Source organism: Camelus ferus, chromosome 19 (assembly GCF_009834535.1).
Source record: "Camelus ferus isolate YT-003-E chromosome 19, BCGSAC_Cfer_1.0, whole genome shotgun sequence".
Lineage (NCBI taxonomy): Eukaryota > Metazoa > Chordata > Mammalia > Artiodactyla > Camelidae > Camelus > Camelus ferus.
The window spans coordinates 2,241,999-2,261,087 of NC_045714.1; the positions used below are offsets into that span (position 1 = coordinate 2,241,999).

Below are 19,089 nucleotides of genomic sequence, written 5' to 3' on the forward strand. Positions count from 1 at the left end.
TGGAGGTATTGGGGATTGAACCCAGGACCTAATGCATTCCAAGCATGCACTCTACCACTGAGCTATACCCCCCTACCCCAATTTCTAACTTTTATGTGTCTAATTTTTAAATCTATATTGGCTATTTCTTCCATTACAGTATGAAATAATAATGAAGTTAGTGGCTATCCCCACCTTCTTCTTAATCTTAATGGAAAAGCCTTTTCATTTCTCCATTAAGAAGGTGTTAGTCAAGCTTTTAGTTTATCAAAAATATATACAGTTCTTAAAAGTAATAAATGAGTGTGTACTTTTCTGAAGTTCTTTGTAGCATCTATGAGAATAAATTCTATCACTTTTTTTCTCCTTAGATATATTTATATAATACTTTATATTGAGGATTTCTTAATATTTAATCATCTTGTATTCATTTGGTTGTGATGAATTAGTTTTTAAAATATATTTTGTATTCTGCTTACTAAATTTTATTTTGGATTTTTGAGTTAATATTCGTTAGTGAAATTGATCTGTAGTTTTCTCTTTTTATGTAATTTTTGCCAAGTTTGGAGGGGGTCAATATTACACTTCATAAAAAGAACTGGAAAATTATTTTTCCTTTCCTTGGGAGTCATTTGAGCAGCACTGGAATGACGTGTCTTCGAAGGCTTATAGAGCAGCCCCTGTGGAACCACATGGGAGAGTTTTTCAATAATGTCTATTGCTTCTATAGAAATTGGTCTGTTTTCACTTTCTATGTCTCTTGGGGTAAATGACATTTTCCTAGTAAATTGTTTCCTTCATCTACCAGCACTGCTTGAGGGGGCACTGGTGAGAACGAATCAGTTGATCCTCCAGGAGGCTCAATTTGGGGCCTGAGATGTAGAAGGGATTGATTCCTTTGCTAAAGCTCTGACCTAGGGCTGGGGTTCTGCAGCATGAAGGCAGCAACCAGGACTTCCTGTAACTTGCACCTCTGCTTTGTCCAGTTGACGTGAAGTCTGGAAAATGTCCAGGAGTGTCTGGCAAGGGCGGGAGACTCTATCCCCTGCACCAATAGAAGAAGTGGTTCCAACTGCAAACTCGTTCTGCTCACTGCACAACAGGCTAATAAATCAGGAGACAAGATGTTGGGGCAAGTCATAACGACTTTATTCGGAAAGCCGATAGACTGAGAAGATGGGGGACTGAAGTCCTGGAGAACCATCTTCCTCAAGTCAGAATTCAGGATCCTTTTATACTAAAAAGGGGAGGGTGTGTGGTTGGTTGGTGCAAACTTCTTGGTGTCAGAATCCTTTGTTTTTGTAGCTGTCCACTTAGGTCAGGTCATGATGTTCCTGTAAACCTCCAACAAATGTTATCCTCTGTTCTGTAATATTTAATCTCCAGATGAATGGAAAAGTGTTACACCCTTAAAGATCAGAACCTTGAGAACGGGCTATCTTGTGTATTTCAGGCTATAGGCAGCATTCTTTTATAAAAGGTACAGAATCAGCATGACTCAGCACAGGAAACAGAGCACAGGGTTAGAGCCAAAGGAACAGATCTAATATGGAGTCACACTTGTTCTTCCCTGTGACAGAAGGACAGCTAGTGCCAGGGAAACCTTGAGGCCCACAGGCACATGTGGGCACATGTGTGTTCCCTCATGAAAGCTAAAGACGAGGTCCAGGCTTCTTTCATTGTCCCCAGTCCATCTTCCACTCAGTCTAGACCAAGGAAGGGTCTCTCAGCCCTGTTACCTCTGCCAGGTTCCCTGCCCTTCAGTATTAACCTGCACTCCCAGTCCTTCTCCAAGAGCCCCATGGAGTCACTCTCTAGGTGGGTTCTCCTAGAAACACACTTGAGCCAAGGGCTCAAGGGCACCCAGGAGAAACTGGTAAGGGAATGAGGGAAAGAAACCAAACAATGGTTTGATTTCAGATGGAGTCCCAGCCTCAGGCCAATCCCGCAGGGATCTCTGAAGCATAAAGTGGGGATTTTGTACTCCCATCCTGGTCAGACTAGTGTGGGAAGCCCCCTGAAAAGACCAGCAAGACCCACAGGCAGGGCCACTGCTTTCCTGCCAGTGCCATCTGGTTCCCTGGCCCGGCAGCATTATCTTGCTTTTTGCTTCTGTAAAAGGGCTTGCTTCTAGGAAAGTGGAACTTATCCCTAAGAGTCTATTAGCTCCCTAAGCTCACTCCTCATTGGTCCATTTGTAACACCTCGTTTGCATAAAGCTCACTCCTGATTGGTCCATTTCTAAAAAGCTCATTCCTGATTGGTCCACTTTGTTCCACCTTATTTGCACATGATGTTGCAAAGTCTAGACTGGCAGCCTATAAAAGCCTGTGTAAACCTACAGACAGGGTCCAGAGCTTGGAGTGTTAACTCCTATGGACTTGCCAGTGTAATAAACCTGAGTTCTCCAACCCTCTGAGTGCTGCTTGATCTCTTGTCAGGATCCAGGTTGCTGTCACAACTGAGCTGTAACACTGAGCTGTAACACACTTTGCTGCAACAAGACATTACCTAAGAGCTGACAGGAGAGGACATAAACTTCTGGGTACTTCTGGTTGTCTGTCTGGACAAGGGGGCTACAATAGCTCAGAGACACGCCCCTGAAGAAAGTCTCCAAGTGAGCCCTTAGTCGCAAAACACTAATCTGGGTCATAGCCATCCAGAGACAATCAAAGGTATTGAAGGAACCTGGGCATGGCAACAACAGTGTTCAAGGCAGGCACTTGGGGCAGTGCTCCCATCTCAGACATCTTTGGTACCAGCCCTGGAAGAGAGAGTAGCTTTGAGTAGGTCAAATATCAGGCATTCCAAACTGAAGCCTTGGTTCTACCATGAATACTTCCTTTGTGCCTGGTCTTGTGTATCCCTGGCACCCAGAAAAGGCTGGGCCCAGAAAATGTGTTTTGATCAGAGAGTGAGTAAAACACCTGCTTCTCTCTGTATACCCAGCATCTGTGATTCATGGAGTCTGGGTGGCTGGGAGTGGGTGGGAAACATAGACTCTCCCTCCTCCAGATGAATCCTCTTACCTGCAGATGTATTTTTCCCCTAAGCTATATATGTCATAGGTGAGCAAAATTTGCCACCTCAAATTACATCTCTTTGGCATGAAGATTAATTTAGGCTGATTGTTTTTAAGACCCAAAAGATTCAGGAAGAATCTTTGACCTTCCCCCTATCTGCCTGGAAGAAATGTAGAGAGAGGACCTGTTCCAGAGGTGAACTGGAGAAGGAATTGGGTGTGTAGACAAGAAGGAACCCAGCAAAGTCTGTTAAAATTCCTCTCTGTGTCCCAATGTTCCTGTATGTACCCCCCTCAAACTTGTTTACTGAACATTCGCTTTTCCATCTCCACATGAACTGTCTTCCTCCTCTTTGAGGTCCCAAACCACTGTCGCCAACATCCTCCTTGTCTTTAGCTGAAGATGATATTTAAGGTGAAGTCCTCAGTGATTTTGGCGAGTTACTCGGGTGTTCCTGAGTCTCTCCCGTGGATATATGTTATTAAATTTTTGTTTGAGTTTCTCCTGTTCATCTGTCTCATGTCAATTTAATTCATAGACCAGCCAGAAGAACCTAGAAGGGTAGAAGAAATTTTCTTCTTCCCTGACAATACTCAGAATTCAATTTGCTTTTAAGTTTTCCCTTTTGGCAAAGCTAGGTGGTTCTGGTAGAAAAAAACAAGTAACTCTGCCAAAGGGATGGACCAGTTTCCCCTCCTGTCAGCAGTATATGAGTCTCTGTTTCCCCATAACTTATTCAATGATATATTGTCAGACTTTAAAACTCTTGTCAATCTGTTGTATGAAAACAGATGTCCTATTTTGATTGCATACATGATTATTTATGAGGCCAAATACACATCCACGTACACAGAGAATCATGCTAGGATTAATATTCATGTATTCAGTGCTGCATTAAGAAATAATTGTGAAGTCTCAGTGGCATAACACTGTACAACTTTATTTCCACAGACTCAATAAAATTGTGGGAATGTTTGAGAGGGCGTTCCAACCTTACATAAACTTCAAAAGATCCATCTGGAAAGTGCTGGGGAGGGAAAAGCCCCATCACAGGAAGGAATTCAGCTGTGAAGCTCATTTCTGATGGGAGGAGATCTGACAGCCACAGTTGTCATTCATTGTCACTGGTAGAGACAGCGGGGTGTGGTTGGTGTGTCCCTCCCTTGGTTTCACCATATTTCCCAGTCTCTAGCTTCTGGCTCGATTCAGCAGGTTTCTGCCCTGTCGCCCACCACCAGCTTGTTGGCACAAGGTCACTATCTCAAGCAGCCAGCCTCCGGGTGAAGGGGTCTTCCTTGGCTGTGGAGCCGGCTAATGTTCTTAGAAGTCCAGTCCATAACACCCCAAACCCCATTCCTGGGCTCTCCATGTGCCTGGAGCTGACTACCATCCTTAACCCCAGACTCCTGGACCCCTGTGTGCCTGCATTCTCTCACAAGAAGATGGAAGAGCATTTTTCCTTGACATGTTCTTGCCCTAGCAGAACTAACGGTCCCAAGAAATGGCTAAACTCACATTACCCCAGGCAGATAGGCCTCACTACACACCCCGCTCTTACCAGAGTCATAAGTCCTACTTTGTTTGTTGTCTTTTTTTGGGTGGTGGTGGGGGGTAGGTTTATTTATTTATTTATTTATTTTTAGAGGCGGCGCTGGGAATTGAACCCAGCACCCTGCACATGCTAGGCATGCACTCTACCACTTGATTTATACCCTCCCCCATAACTCTTATTACTTAGAATAGCCCCTGTCAAGTCTTACCTCACTTGTAACCAGTTACCTGTGAACAAGCTGATCACGCAGCCCCCACCCGTGTGCACAACCCCTTCCCTAGTCACAGACCCTACACATTCACCCCAGTGTGCACACTGCTCCTCTTGCCTGTGTGGCCCGCTGTTGCCTACAGTAGAGTATCTATTAAATTTTCCTTTGTTTCTTAAGCTTTTCTTTGTCTCCGGTAAGTTCTTTTACCTCCCACGCACCAACCCACCGTGTCCCTCAACAACTCCCCTTAGAGATGATTGGAATTTTGCAGAGAACTTTTTCCAAATTGTGAAAGGAACAGTGTACAAATTTGGACACACGTGAGTGTCCCCAATGACGACCACAAATTGGGAGGGAGGGATTGAAGCATGGCTAATAGGTCATCTCAGCGGCCTCCTTGGTTCACGCAATGAATCATTCATTGTCACATTCACCCAACACAGACTATGGTGTCAGATTCCCAAACTATATAAATATGTCGTCCTGGTTCTGACGACAGTGGCTGCCCACACGTGCCTGTTACTGAGTTACATGCTGGAATATCTTTGGTTGAGTTCTCCTGAAAGCAGACCCTGAGGCAATCATTTGAGCACAAACAATTCTGGGGGGGAAGCGATCCAGGAAGCATTTTTCAGAGAATGGATTTGTGAGACAGGGAATGGAAAGAAGCCAAAAAACGGTGCAGTGATGAGAAGTCTACTGCTGCAGACCACCGGGGCTCATCCTGCTGGGAACCTCTGGCGGATCGTATAGAATCTGCCTAGGGATTCCCCACCCTGGAAGAGAGAGATGAGGTCTTTATCCTCCAACTCCCATCTGTCATGTTTTGCATTTGCATGGTTTTCTATGTACACCTCACCTATTCAACCACAAAATCTTCCCTAGCTGCTAAAATCACCTCTCCATGTGTGAACAGATGTGAATGTGTGTGCCAGATGTTCTATTAATTTCACCTTCCAAAAAATGAATTTCCTGGAGCCCTCTGACTCCCTCCAATCTGGGCTGGTAGCTCTCTCTATTTTTTTCTTTTTTTAATGGCAAATTTTGCAATGGTTTTATTTTTAATGTTTCCCAAATTTCTTTTAAAATTTTTGTTAAACTATAGTTGATGTACAATATTATATAAGTTAAAAGTGCATAATATAGTGATTCACAATTTTTGAGGGTTTTTACTCCATTTATAGTTATTATAAAATATATTGCCCCATGTTGTACAATATATCCTTGTAGCTTATTTTATACATAATAAGTACCTCTAAGTATTTATTATACAAAATAATTTGTACTTCTTAACCCTTTACCCTGACATAGCCCCTCCCCAATTCCCTCTCCCCACTGGTAACCACTAGTTTGTTCTGTCTGTATTCCTGGCACTCAGCTGTCACTCTGGAATCTTCTCTCACCATTATCAGTGGGGACTCCCTTCTTTTCCTCCCCTACATTCTATTTTCTGTATTTCATGCCTTTTTCCCCCTTTGTTTCTTCTTAATAGGCTTTCTTTTGATATTTAGAACTGTCCTATACAAACTTCTCACCACATAGTCAATGTTCAATAGATGAGAACCTTCAGTATAATCATGAAAGAGAGTGCGGGTAACTTGGGAGACTTTTTTGAACGTGTTAAATGGCACTTCTTTTTTAACTGACTGCTCAGATGACTGCTGGAAAGAGCCCCTTCAGTTTATCTCAGGAAAAGTGGCTCAAATGTGATTCGATTCACATCAACTTCACTTCCAGCCGCAGGGCTAAGGGGAAGTGTGTTCCCTCTTCAATGTCCTTCCACCCTTTTTATCCCAAATCCTCCTCAGTGACCTGGTCAGTTATTATTATTGTTCCCACTTCACAGCTGGGAAGGCTGAGGCCCAAAGTGGTTTTGATTGCTGTCCTCTCTTCACTTGTCATTCACCAAGGATCCTTTGTGTGACTGGCGCTGCACGTGTTACCTCAAAATGAGTCAGGAGAGAGCGAGAGAACATGTCACCTGACGCCGAGGGAAAGGAATGACCCGAGCAATCTGGCAGCAGTGTGGCCAAGAGTCCAGGGGTGTGGGAAAGTCAGGGCACTTTGAGAGGACACAGCTCTCTGACTGTTCCAGGTTTCTAAGAAGCTTCATTGTAAAGTCCTTCTGTTTTGCCCTCTTTGCCCCTCCCCTCACCCCATCCCCAAGGCCCGTGGTTCAGGGTCCCCTAAGGTGTTTCAGAATGGCTTCCTGACCAACCTGGCGACACGTCCCCCTCCGAATCCTAGGTTCCCCTTCCCAGGTCTCGGGCTCTTGCCTAAGGGCTGGAAAGAGCTGTCAACATTCTGGGTGTGGGGGCGCTGTCCTCACGTGAATTTCCTGCCTTATGAAATAGCAGCTGGGAGGGCTGAGGGCACTTCTGGTGGGACCACACCCATGGGAGGAGGTATAAAGGATGAGGCCAGCACCTATCACCACAGTCCCAACCTACCCTCATTATGAAGTCCTACAGCCTTGCCATCCTCCTGGTGATGTTTGCCTCTGGATTCCTGATGTCCTGGGCTGTGGAAGGTGCCAGCAAAGGTGAGTAGGGGGTCTCTCAGGCCATATCCAGGTGCCAGAGTCAGTGATGGCTCAGGGTGGGAATAGCCTTTCCTTGCAGCCTGGGGGCTGAACTTGAAGCCACCTTTCCAATGGTCTGGCCTGTGGCCCCTAATTTCAAGCACCCTTGGAGGACTTCAACTAAGAGAGATTCTGCACGTCCCAAAATCTGCCTTTCACCACATGGACCTGTTTACTCCAGCCCTTGTCTGTATGTTCTTTCTCTAATAGTTCCTTCTTTACTGGGTTTGTTTTGTTTTGTTTTCCTTTTTCTCTGTCACATTATTTTGGTCACCATCTGTTTCGATTTTCCAAATTGTTCTCTTTTTTCTTAGTATTTCTTTTTTAATAGTCACTCTTTCCCCGTTTACTTCTCAGTTGACCTGTTCTCTTTCTTTTAATCTCTAATGGGTTGCCTCTCCTGCTCTCACTCCCCATCTCTGCCTCTTTCCCAGCCAACCGTGGTCCAGGAACACCTGACTATGAGCTTTATTCAACCGCTTTCCAGAGCTGGCTTATCCTGGCTTGCAGTGGCTGATTGTGAAATTTTCAAGACTTTTGTTAACTAGCTGATGTCACATTGGTAGCTTGAAATTAGCCATGGTGGGAATATTTGCGCCATGGAAATTGGCAAACTCTTCAAAGTCTCCTTAAATCATCTAACACCACATCATCATCTATACATTCTTTTTTGTGCCATTGACTCCCTCTTTATAGGGTGGTTGGCTTAATTTGGCATTGCCCCACACCTGCCTTAAACTGGGATTCTAACTGCTCCCTCCAATCCTTTGGGGTTCACCACTTGGATTAGGTTTCTCTCCTCTCCTGGGAAGTAGGTTCCTTGTCCAGAATTGTGGTCAAGACTCAGCAACTTTTTCCTCTTCCTCCTTTGTTCTTACCCTTCAGAAAAAGCTAAACGTGGAGACTGCCCCTTCAGACGTCCTGCAATGTGTCTTGTATATGAACCCCCTCAATGCCAGAGTGACTGGCAGTGTCCAAAGAAGCAAAAATGTTGCCCCGACTATTGTGGCATCAAATGTTTGGATCCTGTAGGCACATCAGAGCCAGGTGAGGAAGTAGAGTCCTGGAAAAGGGGGACCAGAGAGATTTGAACTTGTGGACATGCATCTTGAAGAAGTACAGGGGGGTCCTCTGAACTCAGCTGGAGGGTGGGGTCAGGGCTCCTCCAACCCCTGTATTCTCCAGTAGTCCGTTGGTCAGCTGGTGAGCCAGGCAAGCAGCCAGCTGGTCAATCAGTTAATGAATCAGTCTGTCTGTCAGACACTTACAACCCTCTTTGGGGTCCCCTTGGTGGAAAGGAGTCTCGAGACATGCATGGCCTCAGTTTGGGTCCTGAGGTTGGGGAAGAACTGATTTCCATGCACAGGGTAGAGACGGGGATGGGTGGTATCTGGGGGTGGGTCAAGCCTCTGGGTTGTGGCTTTGTTTTTACCAGATGAGATCTGGCCTAATGCCCTCATTTTATCAGTAGGGACATTGAAAAGCCTGGATTTGCTCCTGCTTCATAGGTCAAAGACCAGTGCTGTTTCAATCATTCCAGCACCGAGCTCTCTCTCTACTTACCCTGAGGGACTTCGGGCCTGGTGGCAGAAGGACCCTCTCGGTAGGAAGGATGTAAGGGTCACTGCAGTTGTTTCTCTGCTAAGGTTCTGCACTCTTTTCTTTCCACAGATTTATTCTTACCAGTTCAGTGAGATTAGGACTTCCTGGTCTGTGTGATCTAGGATTCCATTTTCCCCAAGGTTGGAAAAAAATGCGAACAGCTGGATGAAGATGTGGCTTTGTGACCAATACCTCCTTGGGGGCCAAGTTTTGGCCTGTTTGATCTCTGTACTCCCAGCATCCACCGTGAGGCTTGGCACACAACAGGAAATGTCTGTTGATTAGTGAATAAATAAGTGTACAAGAGTTTCTCTGCATTTCCATCTTTTTTGACTCAGTGGATCTGGTCTAGGATATGAGGGGTGAGATAAAGAGTAAAATATCTGCCTGTGTGGGGTTTCTCCCCAGACCTCTAGAATAGAACGAAGAGAGTGTTCTGGAACCAAGCAGATAATGGGTTTACATCCTGTACTTGTTGGTGACTGGCTCTGAGATTTGGGGCAACAACTTTGTCCCACTGAGCCTCAGTTTTGTCATCTCTAACATAAAAATGATAATAGCAGTGCCAATTTCATAAAGTTATGAGGGTTAGAGGTGACAGCACGTGAAAGGAATAGCCCAGTGATTGTCACATAAGAGGTGCTCAATAGATGCTAGACTTACCTCAGGGTAAGCACGGCGCAGAGAGTTAAGAAAACAACAAATTTGACTACATCAATTTCAAAGTTGACAAACACAAAGAGTCAAAAGGTAAATGATAGCCTAGAAGTAAATATTTGATAAACAAGTTTATATTTGCAACGATATTCAATATCTTGTACCTAGAATGAAAAAAGAACACAAAAACAAATACACGTATGTATACGTATGACTGAACTATTATGCTGTGCACCAGAAACTGACACAAAATTGTAAACTGACGTACTTCAATAATTTTTAAAAAAAAAAGAAAGAATAAGTGAAAGTTAAACAAGCAAACAAAAAAGAAGTAAATATTTGAAATGATTATAACAAAGAAATAGAATGAAAAATATGTGAAGAATTTCTATAAATGAGTAAGAAAAACAACCAAATTCTTAGAAAAAAATGAACTATGAATAGATAAGCAATCAAATAAGATATTATAGCAGATGGTCCATGTAGACACATAAAGAGCTTCCACTCACTAGGTATAAGGAAAAAGCCACTTAAAGCAACCAGACACCATTTTTCATCCCTCAGAATGGCAGGAATTTAAAGTCTACAATAAAAACACTCAGGGACTCTCATAGATTGCTGATGGACATGTAAATTGGTGCAGCCACTTAGAAGAGTGATTTGGTTATGCCTAATAAAACTAAAAATTCACATAAGCCATCATTTAGCAATTTTCTTTCCAGATACAAAGGAGGGGCAAAATATTTGCCAGTGGGAACCTAATACATGTGGTAGGAGGTTTATTGTAAGATGGTTCCAAAGAGTCACAAATTGAAACCAATCAAAATGGCCCTCATTTGTGAAATGGTTAATTTTTCATACCTTGGTATGTTTCATATGCTATAAAAAATAAATTTACATGAATCAACATAGAGGCATATCATAGAAAAGTTTGTTGGAAAAATCAGATTGGTGATATAAATATGTAACGTGAAGTATTCATATTTATTTAAAAATCACACATAAAATGGCAAGCTGTTTATGGGTACATACCAGAGAAGACACACCAAATGTGTCTTCCTCCATAGAAGAGAAATTGAAAATGGGACTGGTAGTGTTGACCATGGAAGCTGATGATTTATCTTCAAGATTTAATACTTAAAAACAAAACAAATATAGGCTGTCCTCACTTTAGGGATATTTGTATCAAATGTTAGGGTAAAACAAATCTTTCTCTAATTTTCCTTCCAAAAGCCACACCCAACAACATGGAGAGCAAGAAACAGAAACTCAAAAGCCATCTTGGATGAAACCAGAAATCATTCATACCCACTGGCTACAACATAGAACTGGAAATCAAATTTTCAAATTGGAGAAGTGTGAAAGCGAATGGTTTGCAGCAGGAGATATTTATGAGAAGCCCTGCAGAATGTTTTAAAGTCTAAGAAGTTAAGAAAAGGAAGGAGAAGGAGGTTGTTTCAAGACAGGTGCAGTTTTAATAGCTGTACAAAGAGCAGTTAGACTCCCAGGTCTGCACCCATATCTTAGGCATCTCTTAGAGAAGTTGGAGGCGTTGGTCTCTGGAAACTGGAAGGTAGGAACCTCTAACTCAGCCATTCCAGGCACAGGGAGGGAACTGAGTCACGGCACTGACAACGGGAAGAACTGAAAAGTTCTTGTGAATAGTGAAGTCCCCCCAGTAGTCTTCCACTCTGACTAGAGCTTACCGTCAACTAGCTTCTCTAAAATCAAATATTTGGACCGCAAGATTAATTTTTCTCTGAAAGCCTCCCAAGGTCTATATGGAAGAATCCAATCTTGTTGCATATAATCCACTAATTCTGCTTGCTGTTTTAAAACAGCATCTCCCCTTCCAATACTCCGAGTACATTTTGAACGTGTCCTACCCTGAATGACAGATTTCTGTGTTCAATTCACTTCTTCCTAGTCCCTTGGTTTCTCACTTTTTTAAGAAGACTGTGGGAGAAATTTGCTTTCATGCAGACTCTTTTCAAATAGCTCTTCTTTCATGGAGGTTAGCTTGAGGGGGTATCTCTTCAAACCAAAGCAAGCCTTGACTTAGTCTTTCAAGGAACAGGCAATGTAGGTGTTGAGAAACCACTTGGCCAGGTTTTAGGAACAAGGGGTGATTCCCAATTCTGCTGCTGACTCAGTCGGTGACATGGGGCACATTCCTTGACTCCTTTGTGTAATAAAGAGATAGTCCAGTTGACCTTTAAGTTTCCACTTTGTTCTGCTCTTTTACGAATGATTCATAGAAGCACCTTAGAGGGAAAGCCCCAGAAGCATGGGCAACCTCATCTAATTCAATGAAATCCCTGCGACAATAGGTTCTCCTCTTAATCTTTCAGCCTCATCTCAGACCATCTTCTACCATTGCTGTGGTCAGCTCCCAGGGCACCTGCTTTCCTGGTGATTGCAAATTATGAGTGTCCCAAGGGGTTCATCTAATAACACTTTCTCAGTATACAGATGGGGAAACTTGGGCCCAGAGAAAAGATGTGCCCAAGATCATATAGTAAGTCACTGGTGGATCTCAATATCTTTTATCTCCAAATCCCACATTCTTTTCTTTATTTTCAAGTTTATTTTTTTCAGATTATATGGTGAAGACTTAGTGGGCTGTCAGATCTCCAGTTAAGACCGAGGCAACCAGGTCATCACTTGCTGGGGTGTTGGCTGCTGACACTCCCAGCTGAGTCCCTCCCTGGGAATTTCCCTGGGCCACAGCGAGCTGTTTCATCCAAGGTTACACCCCATTCCCAGGGGCAACCTGTATCCACTGACTGGTTGATGTTGGGGTACAAAGGTATAGCTCCCTAGTTTGATTGGGGGCACCTCTGAAGGGCCCACCCAGCTCCAAAGCTCCCCATGGGACTGACCGAGACTTTGCTGCAACTGCATCACAATTCCACTTCTACCCAGCCCTGTGTCTCACCTCTCACAGATGCTGGTCCTCAGAATACTCCCCAGCAAACCTGCATGTAAGGATCTGCATCTGAGACCGTTTCCCAGGGAACCTGACCTATGGAAGATTATAAAAAATGACCATTGCTGCCCAAAATTCATCAGTATTAAACACTTCTGCAAAAGACAATGTCAAGCGAATGAGAAGACAAGCCACAGACTGGGAGCAAATATTTGCAAAAGACGGATCTGATAAAGAGCTTTTATCCAAAATATACAAAGAACTCTTAAAACTCAACACTAAGAAGTAAGTCAGGCAGAGAAAGACAAATATCATATGATATCACTTACATGTGGAATCTAAAAAAAAAAAATGATACAAATCTTATTAACAAACCCAAAATAGGCACACAGACATAGAAAACAAACCATGGTTACCAAGGGGAAAGGATGGAGAAAGGATAAATTAGGAGTTTGGGATTAACAGAAACACATGACTATATATAAAACAGATAAACAACAAGGACCTATTGTATAGCACAGGGAACTATATTCAACTTCTTATAATAATATATAATGGAAAAGAATTTGAAATATATATGTATGTATAACAGAATCCCTTTGCTGTGCAGCTGAGACTAATATTATAAATCAAATACACTTCAATAAAAACATTTTTTTAAAATAAAAAACTCAACACAATGGTAACAAGCAGCCCAATTTAAAAAATGGCCAAAAGGCCAAAGACTTTAACAGACAGCTCATCAAAGAAGATATTCAGATGGCAAATGAGCATATGTAAATATGCTCCTTATCGCATGTCATCAGGGAAATGCAAATAAAAACAATGAGATATTAATACACACCTATCAGAATGACCCAAATCTGGAACCCTGACAACACCAAATGCTGGCGAGGATGTGGGGCAGCAGGAACTGCCATATATTCCTTGTGGGAATGCAAAATGGCACAGCCCCTTTGGAAGACAATTAGACAGTTTCTTACAAAACCAAATATACCTTAGCGTACAATCCAGCAATCATGCTCCTTTGGCACTTATCCAAAGGAGTAGAAAATTTATATCCCTACAAAAAAACTGCACACAGATGTTTTGAGCAGCTTTATTCATAACTGCCAAAACTTGGCAAGCCACCAAAATGTCCTTCAGTAGGTAAATGGATACATAATTTGTGGAGCATCCAGAGAATGGAATATTACTCAGCTCTAAAAAGAAATGAGCTCTCAAGCCATAAAAAGACACAACGGAAATTTGAACACATATTAATGACTAAGTAAAAGAAGCCAGTCTGAAAAGGCTACACATAACTGCATGATTTCAGCTGTGTGACATTCTAGAAAAAGCAAAACTCTGGAGACAGTAAAAAGGTCAGTGGTTACCAGAGATTGGGGAGGGGGAAATGAATAGGAGGGGCACAGAGGATTTTTAGGGCACTGAAAATACTCTATATGATAGTATAATGATGGATATACATTATTATACCTTTGTCCAAACCCAGAGACTGTACAATACCAAGAGTGAGCCCTGCTGTAAACTATGGACTTTGGGTGATTATGTGTCAGTTTCTGTGTACTGATTGTAACACACGCACCACTCTGGTGAGGAATATTGATAATGGGGAAGGCTCTGCTTGTGTTGGGATGGGAGGTATATGGGAAACCTCCGGACCTTCTTAATTCTGCTATGGGCCTCAAATTGCTCTAAAACAGTTAACTCTTTAAAAAAAAAAAAAAAGAATTGGGCTATGCATGACTGGAACATTGTGTTGTACACCAGAAATGGACACATTGTAACTGACTCTACTTCAATTAAAAAAGAAAAGAACTGGGGAGTCAAAAGGGATTTCTGGACTCTTTAAATATTTTTTAATCCATTGGTAAGAGTTTCATTTTTTAAAAAAGTAATCATTGTCAAACAATTGGGGAAATAGAAGGAAAAAAAAAATGCCACCACTTCTTTAGCGTGGGTTCTTGTGTAACCCAGGAGTTTATCTCCTTCCAAGGCTTGGCCTCCTCACCCTGCAAGGTGATATGTGGGCTGGACTGTATTTGCCTGAGCCGGGGGTCCTCAGTCTGGAATAGCCCTTGCTGGAGGAGACGGAAGGGTGCGGCAGGATGGTCTAGTGAGGTCTTTGGCATTTCATGTTTCCCAAAATAATCCACACTATAGTCACCCAAAGTCCATTAACACAACATGGTTCGGCCACCTGCTATGAATTGCAGATAATCTTTCTTTATTTGTCTACGTGTCCGGTGAATATTGGTTGGGTCAAGTGAGAGCCTGAAGGAGAAACAATGCTCAGACAGTGCACAGGCTGAACGCACACAGAGAGAAACATTTTCCTAAACTGCTTGTAATTTGCAAAGCCATCCTCTCCACAAAGGAGCTGGTATGGATAGTCCTTCACAAAGCATCCCTTTTGTGCTTCTCGAATTGTGACTCTTGCAATCGATAGGGAATCAGAAACAGCTTTTACAGAAAACCAGCCAAAGCTTCCACAGGACCCCGTGTACAGGCTCATCCAAGTTCTCAGGTGGGCCTCTTGCCTCCTCTTCATCCTTTGGAGGGAAGATGTGGCTTGTGTTTTCAGATCCAAGTGCATTTTTTCCTTGACTGTGATTATACTGTATATATAAATTCATATCCTCATTTCTCGTTCACATTATAACACAATTTCCTAATGTCATACAAATTCCATGGATATCTTGACCTCATGAGAGCAGGACCACATCTGTCACCACGTCTGTTGGGTCTACCCACCTCAGGCACAACATGCACTGGGTGTGCAAAAGCTTCTCAGGAAACGATTGTTTTGCTGAACTCAGCCAATGGCCACGTTGTTGTCCTCTTCAGGGCTACGTCAGCATTTCTGTAACGCCACTGGACAAACCAATCGTTTCTAGTTCTTGGTTTCTATTGTAGATTTGTGTCGAGGTAAATTCTTGTGCATGAATCTTTTTTTCTTTATTTCAGATTTCTCTGTTAGGTCAGACACCTAGAAGTGGAATGTTTGGAATCAAAGACTTTAGATATTTTTAAGGGTTTTAACACAAATCATCCCCATTCTCTGCTTCCCTCTACGGCCTTTATGAAAATCAAATGAGGCAGAAGATACAGATGATCGTGTTAAGAATGTACAGGGAGCCTGGCATACAGTCAGCCCTCAGGGAACTCTCCCATCCTTCGAAAAAGCACATCACTCTTACGCAGAAAGACACGCACAAGTGTTCCTGGCAACGTGCCAGTCTGCCACCCAACACAGGCAACCTCTCAGTACTGACCCTCTCTCCTCCGTAAAGTGTGAACTCTCCCAGGCATCTACAAAAAGAAATGTCAGGCCTGTCAAACTTGAATGCGCACGAGAACCATAAAATGCAGATTCTGATTCAGTAGGTCTTGGATGGAGCCAGAGATGCTGTATTTCTCAAGCTTCTTTGAGTAGCTAGTATTTTCTTAGTCACTGAGAAAACATGTTTCTAAGGTCAAAGACTATCAGAAATTAGACTTCAAATTGTATCTGTAGGAATTCAACAACCCATTTTTACCTGAAGGATCTAAGTTACTTCGACATAGAGAGGCAGCCTTGATTTCCAATCCAGGTACAGAGCTTTGAATAAGAGATTTCTTAACACATTTCATATCTAATTTGTAGTTTCCAAGGGTACAGGATACTGAGTTCACTTCACAGTCCTGATCTGATGTTGACCCACTGACTGCTGCTTTGCTTTGAGTCTATCAAAATTCTGCTTCATTTAAATTTCCCCCAACCTCTACCCTTCCCCCCAAATCATGTAACAGTTCTATCTTCACCTTTGTTGAGATGCTCCATCTTTCTCTTTGTATGTGATACCCTCATTGCAATGAACCAGCCCTCATGAGACTACAAGTTTGCTGGTGGTGGTTAGGCTGACTGGACTGAGTACTAGGAATTTTTCCAATTCATCTAAATTTTTAAATGTATTAACATGATGTTGTTCATAGTGCCTTATGTGTTTAATGTCTCTAGGATCTGTAGTGATGTCCACTTTTCATTTCTGATGATGATTATTTTGCCTTTTCTATTATTTATTTGACTGGTTTTGCCAGAGGTTAATTAACTATGAAAATCTTTTTAAAGAACCAGCTTTCAATTCTCAATTCAGTAAGCGGGGTACGGAGGCCGTGTTTTGGCCACAATCTCATAAGGACACAGCTGTCTATTGCGGCCAAAACTCGGCCTCTGTACCCCGATTACTAAATTGAGACTTGAGGACAGAATTTTAGATGAAGTAGAAAAGGCAGCTGTATTTCTTTGCCAGGCAAAGGAGGTCACAGTGGGGTGATGCTTCCAAAACTGTGAGCCTGCTGGGGAGAGAAGGCAAGGGTTTCCAGTAAAAGTCCAAGAGCTCAAGGGTGCTGGTTTTCACAGAGCTTGCATATAAGGTAACAAATTATTGCAAAGTTGTTCTTGTTTATGCAGATGCAACAGTTCCCCTTCCTTCTGCTGGGTCTGATGTTTTCCTCTGGCTTTAGAAATCTAATATTCTTGTGCCTAGAACGAAGTGTGCTTAGGAAAGTGGTCTGTGGAAAAGTGCACTATTGAAAAATTTGTACAGTTTAAAGTCAGGTTGGTATATGCTTGTAGCATTTTTAGACAGGCTGAGGCCTGGAACCTTTTGCTGCAGTGGTGACACAGGCTAGGACCTGCACCCTGAACAATAGAATACAAAGAAACCACAAGGGGCTAAAAATAACTTCATGCATTCCCAGTTGGGGCAAGTTATGAACAACAAGATACAGAAAACAGAAACCGAAATGCCATTTCTGAGGTGTTGGAGGCAAAAGCATGGCACTGAGCATGATCCCCACATGGTCACCCACGAAGGGGTTGGGCGGACCACCCAAGCCTCCCTCCTCCCCAGCCTAACCCTGGTTGGCAAGAGCATGAGAAAAGCCATTTAAACTATTATACAATTCAGCAGTTACAAATACCATATGGTCACCAAAGACAGTAGAGTCCTGCCCAGTTACACTATCACTCTGCAAAGTTTCTTGGTCGTACAGACCAACTGTGCAAAATGTAAGAGGGGACCACACAAGGGTGTGAATGCCAAGAGGGGAGGATCATTGGGAGTCAACGTGGAGTGTGGCTAAAATGAATAAAATTAAATGAATGAAATTAAAATTAACTGAATGGTTCTCCCTCCTTTCCTCCTCTCTGAAATGGTTAGTTTAATACATCTAGTTGCTGTTCTGGGAATATTGGTTGAAAGTAGTATGGAGTATTTTCTTAGACCACTGACATTTTCCAGAAAAAGACTGAATTATAATTTGTTTTTGTTTGTTTGTTTGTTTTCTTTTCAATCATTACCTAATTCAGTTTCCTTTCCAGTGTGTAGAGCACAGAACAATGTGGAGCAGAGTCCCCTGCTCGGCTCTGTCCATAAGAATTTCGGCTCTTGTTATTTTTTTCTGCTCCAGCGAGTCAAGAACAACATCACCCTCATATGTTACTGGCCGACAGCATGTCATCAAGGTGACCACCATGGCAATATTTTACTGTTGGGAAAGGCAGTTTCATGCATGCATCTTCCACTGCAAAAGAAGGGGCCTTGGACCTGGAATATTTACTTACCAAGAGATAAAGAGCCCACACAGCCCGTGCCAAACTTATCGCCACCTGTGAAATATCTTTTCCTATTCCAAGCTCAGTGTAGGCTCCTTTGTTTTGTATAAGCGTGTGCACTATGGCATCCGGCCAACCCTACTGACATATCTTCCCTCCATGGAGAGGGGATGGGGTCCTTCTACTGTGACATGAGAGGAGTGTATGTAGGTAAATGTCTGCAGAGACTCACTGGCCAGGGGAGATCAAGGCCCACAATGGAAGCTGGTCTCGCTGTTTCATCTCTGTGGAGGTAAAACATCGTTTCATCCAATGCTTGACTACGTTGTGCTCTCTCGGAGACCCTGATATGAATATACAATGGGCAGCAGTGTTTGGAGTCCTCTCTCAGGACTCATAGTGCATGTTATTCTGCTCAACGTTTATTTTAATATAGAGGAAATAGTGTCTTGGGAGAGAGAAGAGATGAAAGAGGTTCCAATCACCACAGAAGGCAAGTATCCACCATTTGGGGGGGGGGCGGAGAGAGGTAATTAGGTTTATTTCTTTATTTTTTTGATGGAGGTACTGGGGATTGAACCAGGATCTCGTGCATGCTAAGCATGCACTCTACCACTGAGCTATACCCTCCCCCAAGTAGCCCCCATTTTTGAACTTAACATGCCCCAGAAATGTGGCCATTCACACCCCATTACGTGCCCCAATGCACTGTGAGAAATTGGTTTTTATCACCACTTTGCAAACAAAGAGATTAGGATGTAGGAGATGAAGTCATTTGTCCCAAATCATAGAGCCAATATTTTCAGACTTGTGATGTAAATTCACGTCCGTCCAGCCTCTAAGCCTCTTCCTTCCACTCCATATCTGTAGGAGGGAGGCCTCTTATCCAACATTCCCTCCCATCTGACTCATACTCCCCAGTGAAACACAGAATCAAAACGTACAGAGAGAAA

The 19,089-nt window shown here is 42.9% G+C and overlaps 1 protein-coding gene and 1 non-coding gene across 2 annotated transcripts; one reads left to right on the forward strand and one right to left on the reverse strand.

The window, feature by feature from the left end:
* TRNAS-GGA lies at window positions 1-72 on the reverse strand. Its single transcript has one exon. It is a non-coding gene; the product is annotated as a tRNA-Ser (tRNA).
* Window positions 73-7,152: 7,080 nt separating this feature from the next.
* LOC116657823 (antileukoproteinase-like) lies at window positions 7,153-9,257 on the forward strand. The gene is made up of 3 exons (XM_032461243.1): window positions 7,153-7,307; window positions 8,232-8,393; window positions 9,018-9,257. The coding sequence occupies exons 1-3, from the start codon at window positions 7,223-7,225 to the stop codon at window positions 9,038-9,040; spliced, it is 270 nt and encodes an 89-aa protein (XP_032317134.1). The 5' UTR covers window positions 7,153-7,222; the 3' UTR covers window positions 9,041-9,257.
* The last annotated feature ends 9,832 nt before the right edge of the window (window positions 9,258-19,089 follow it).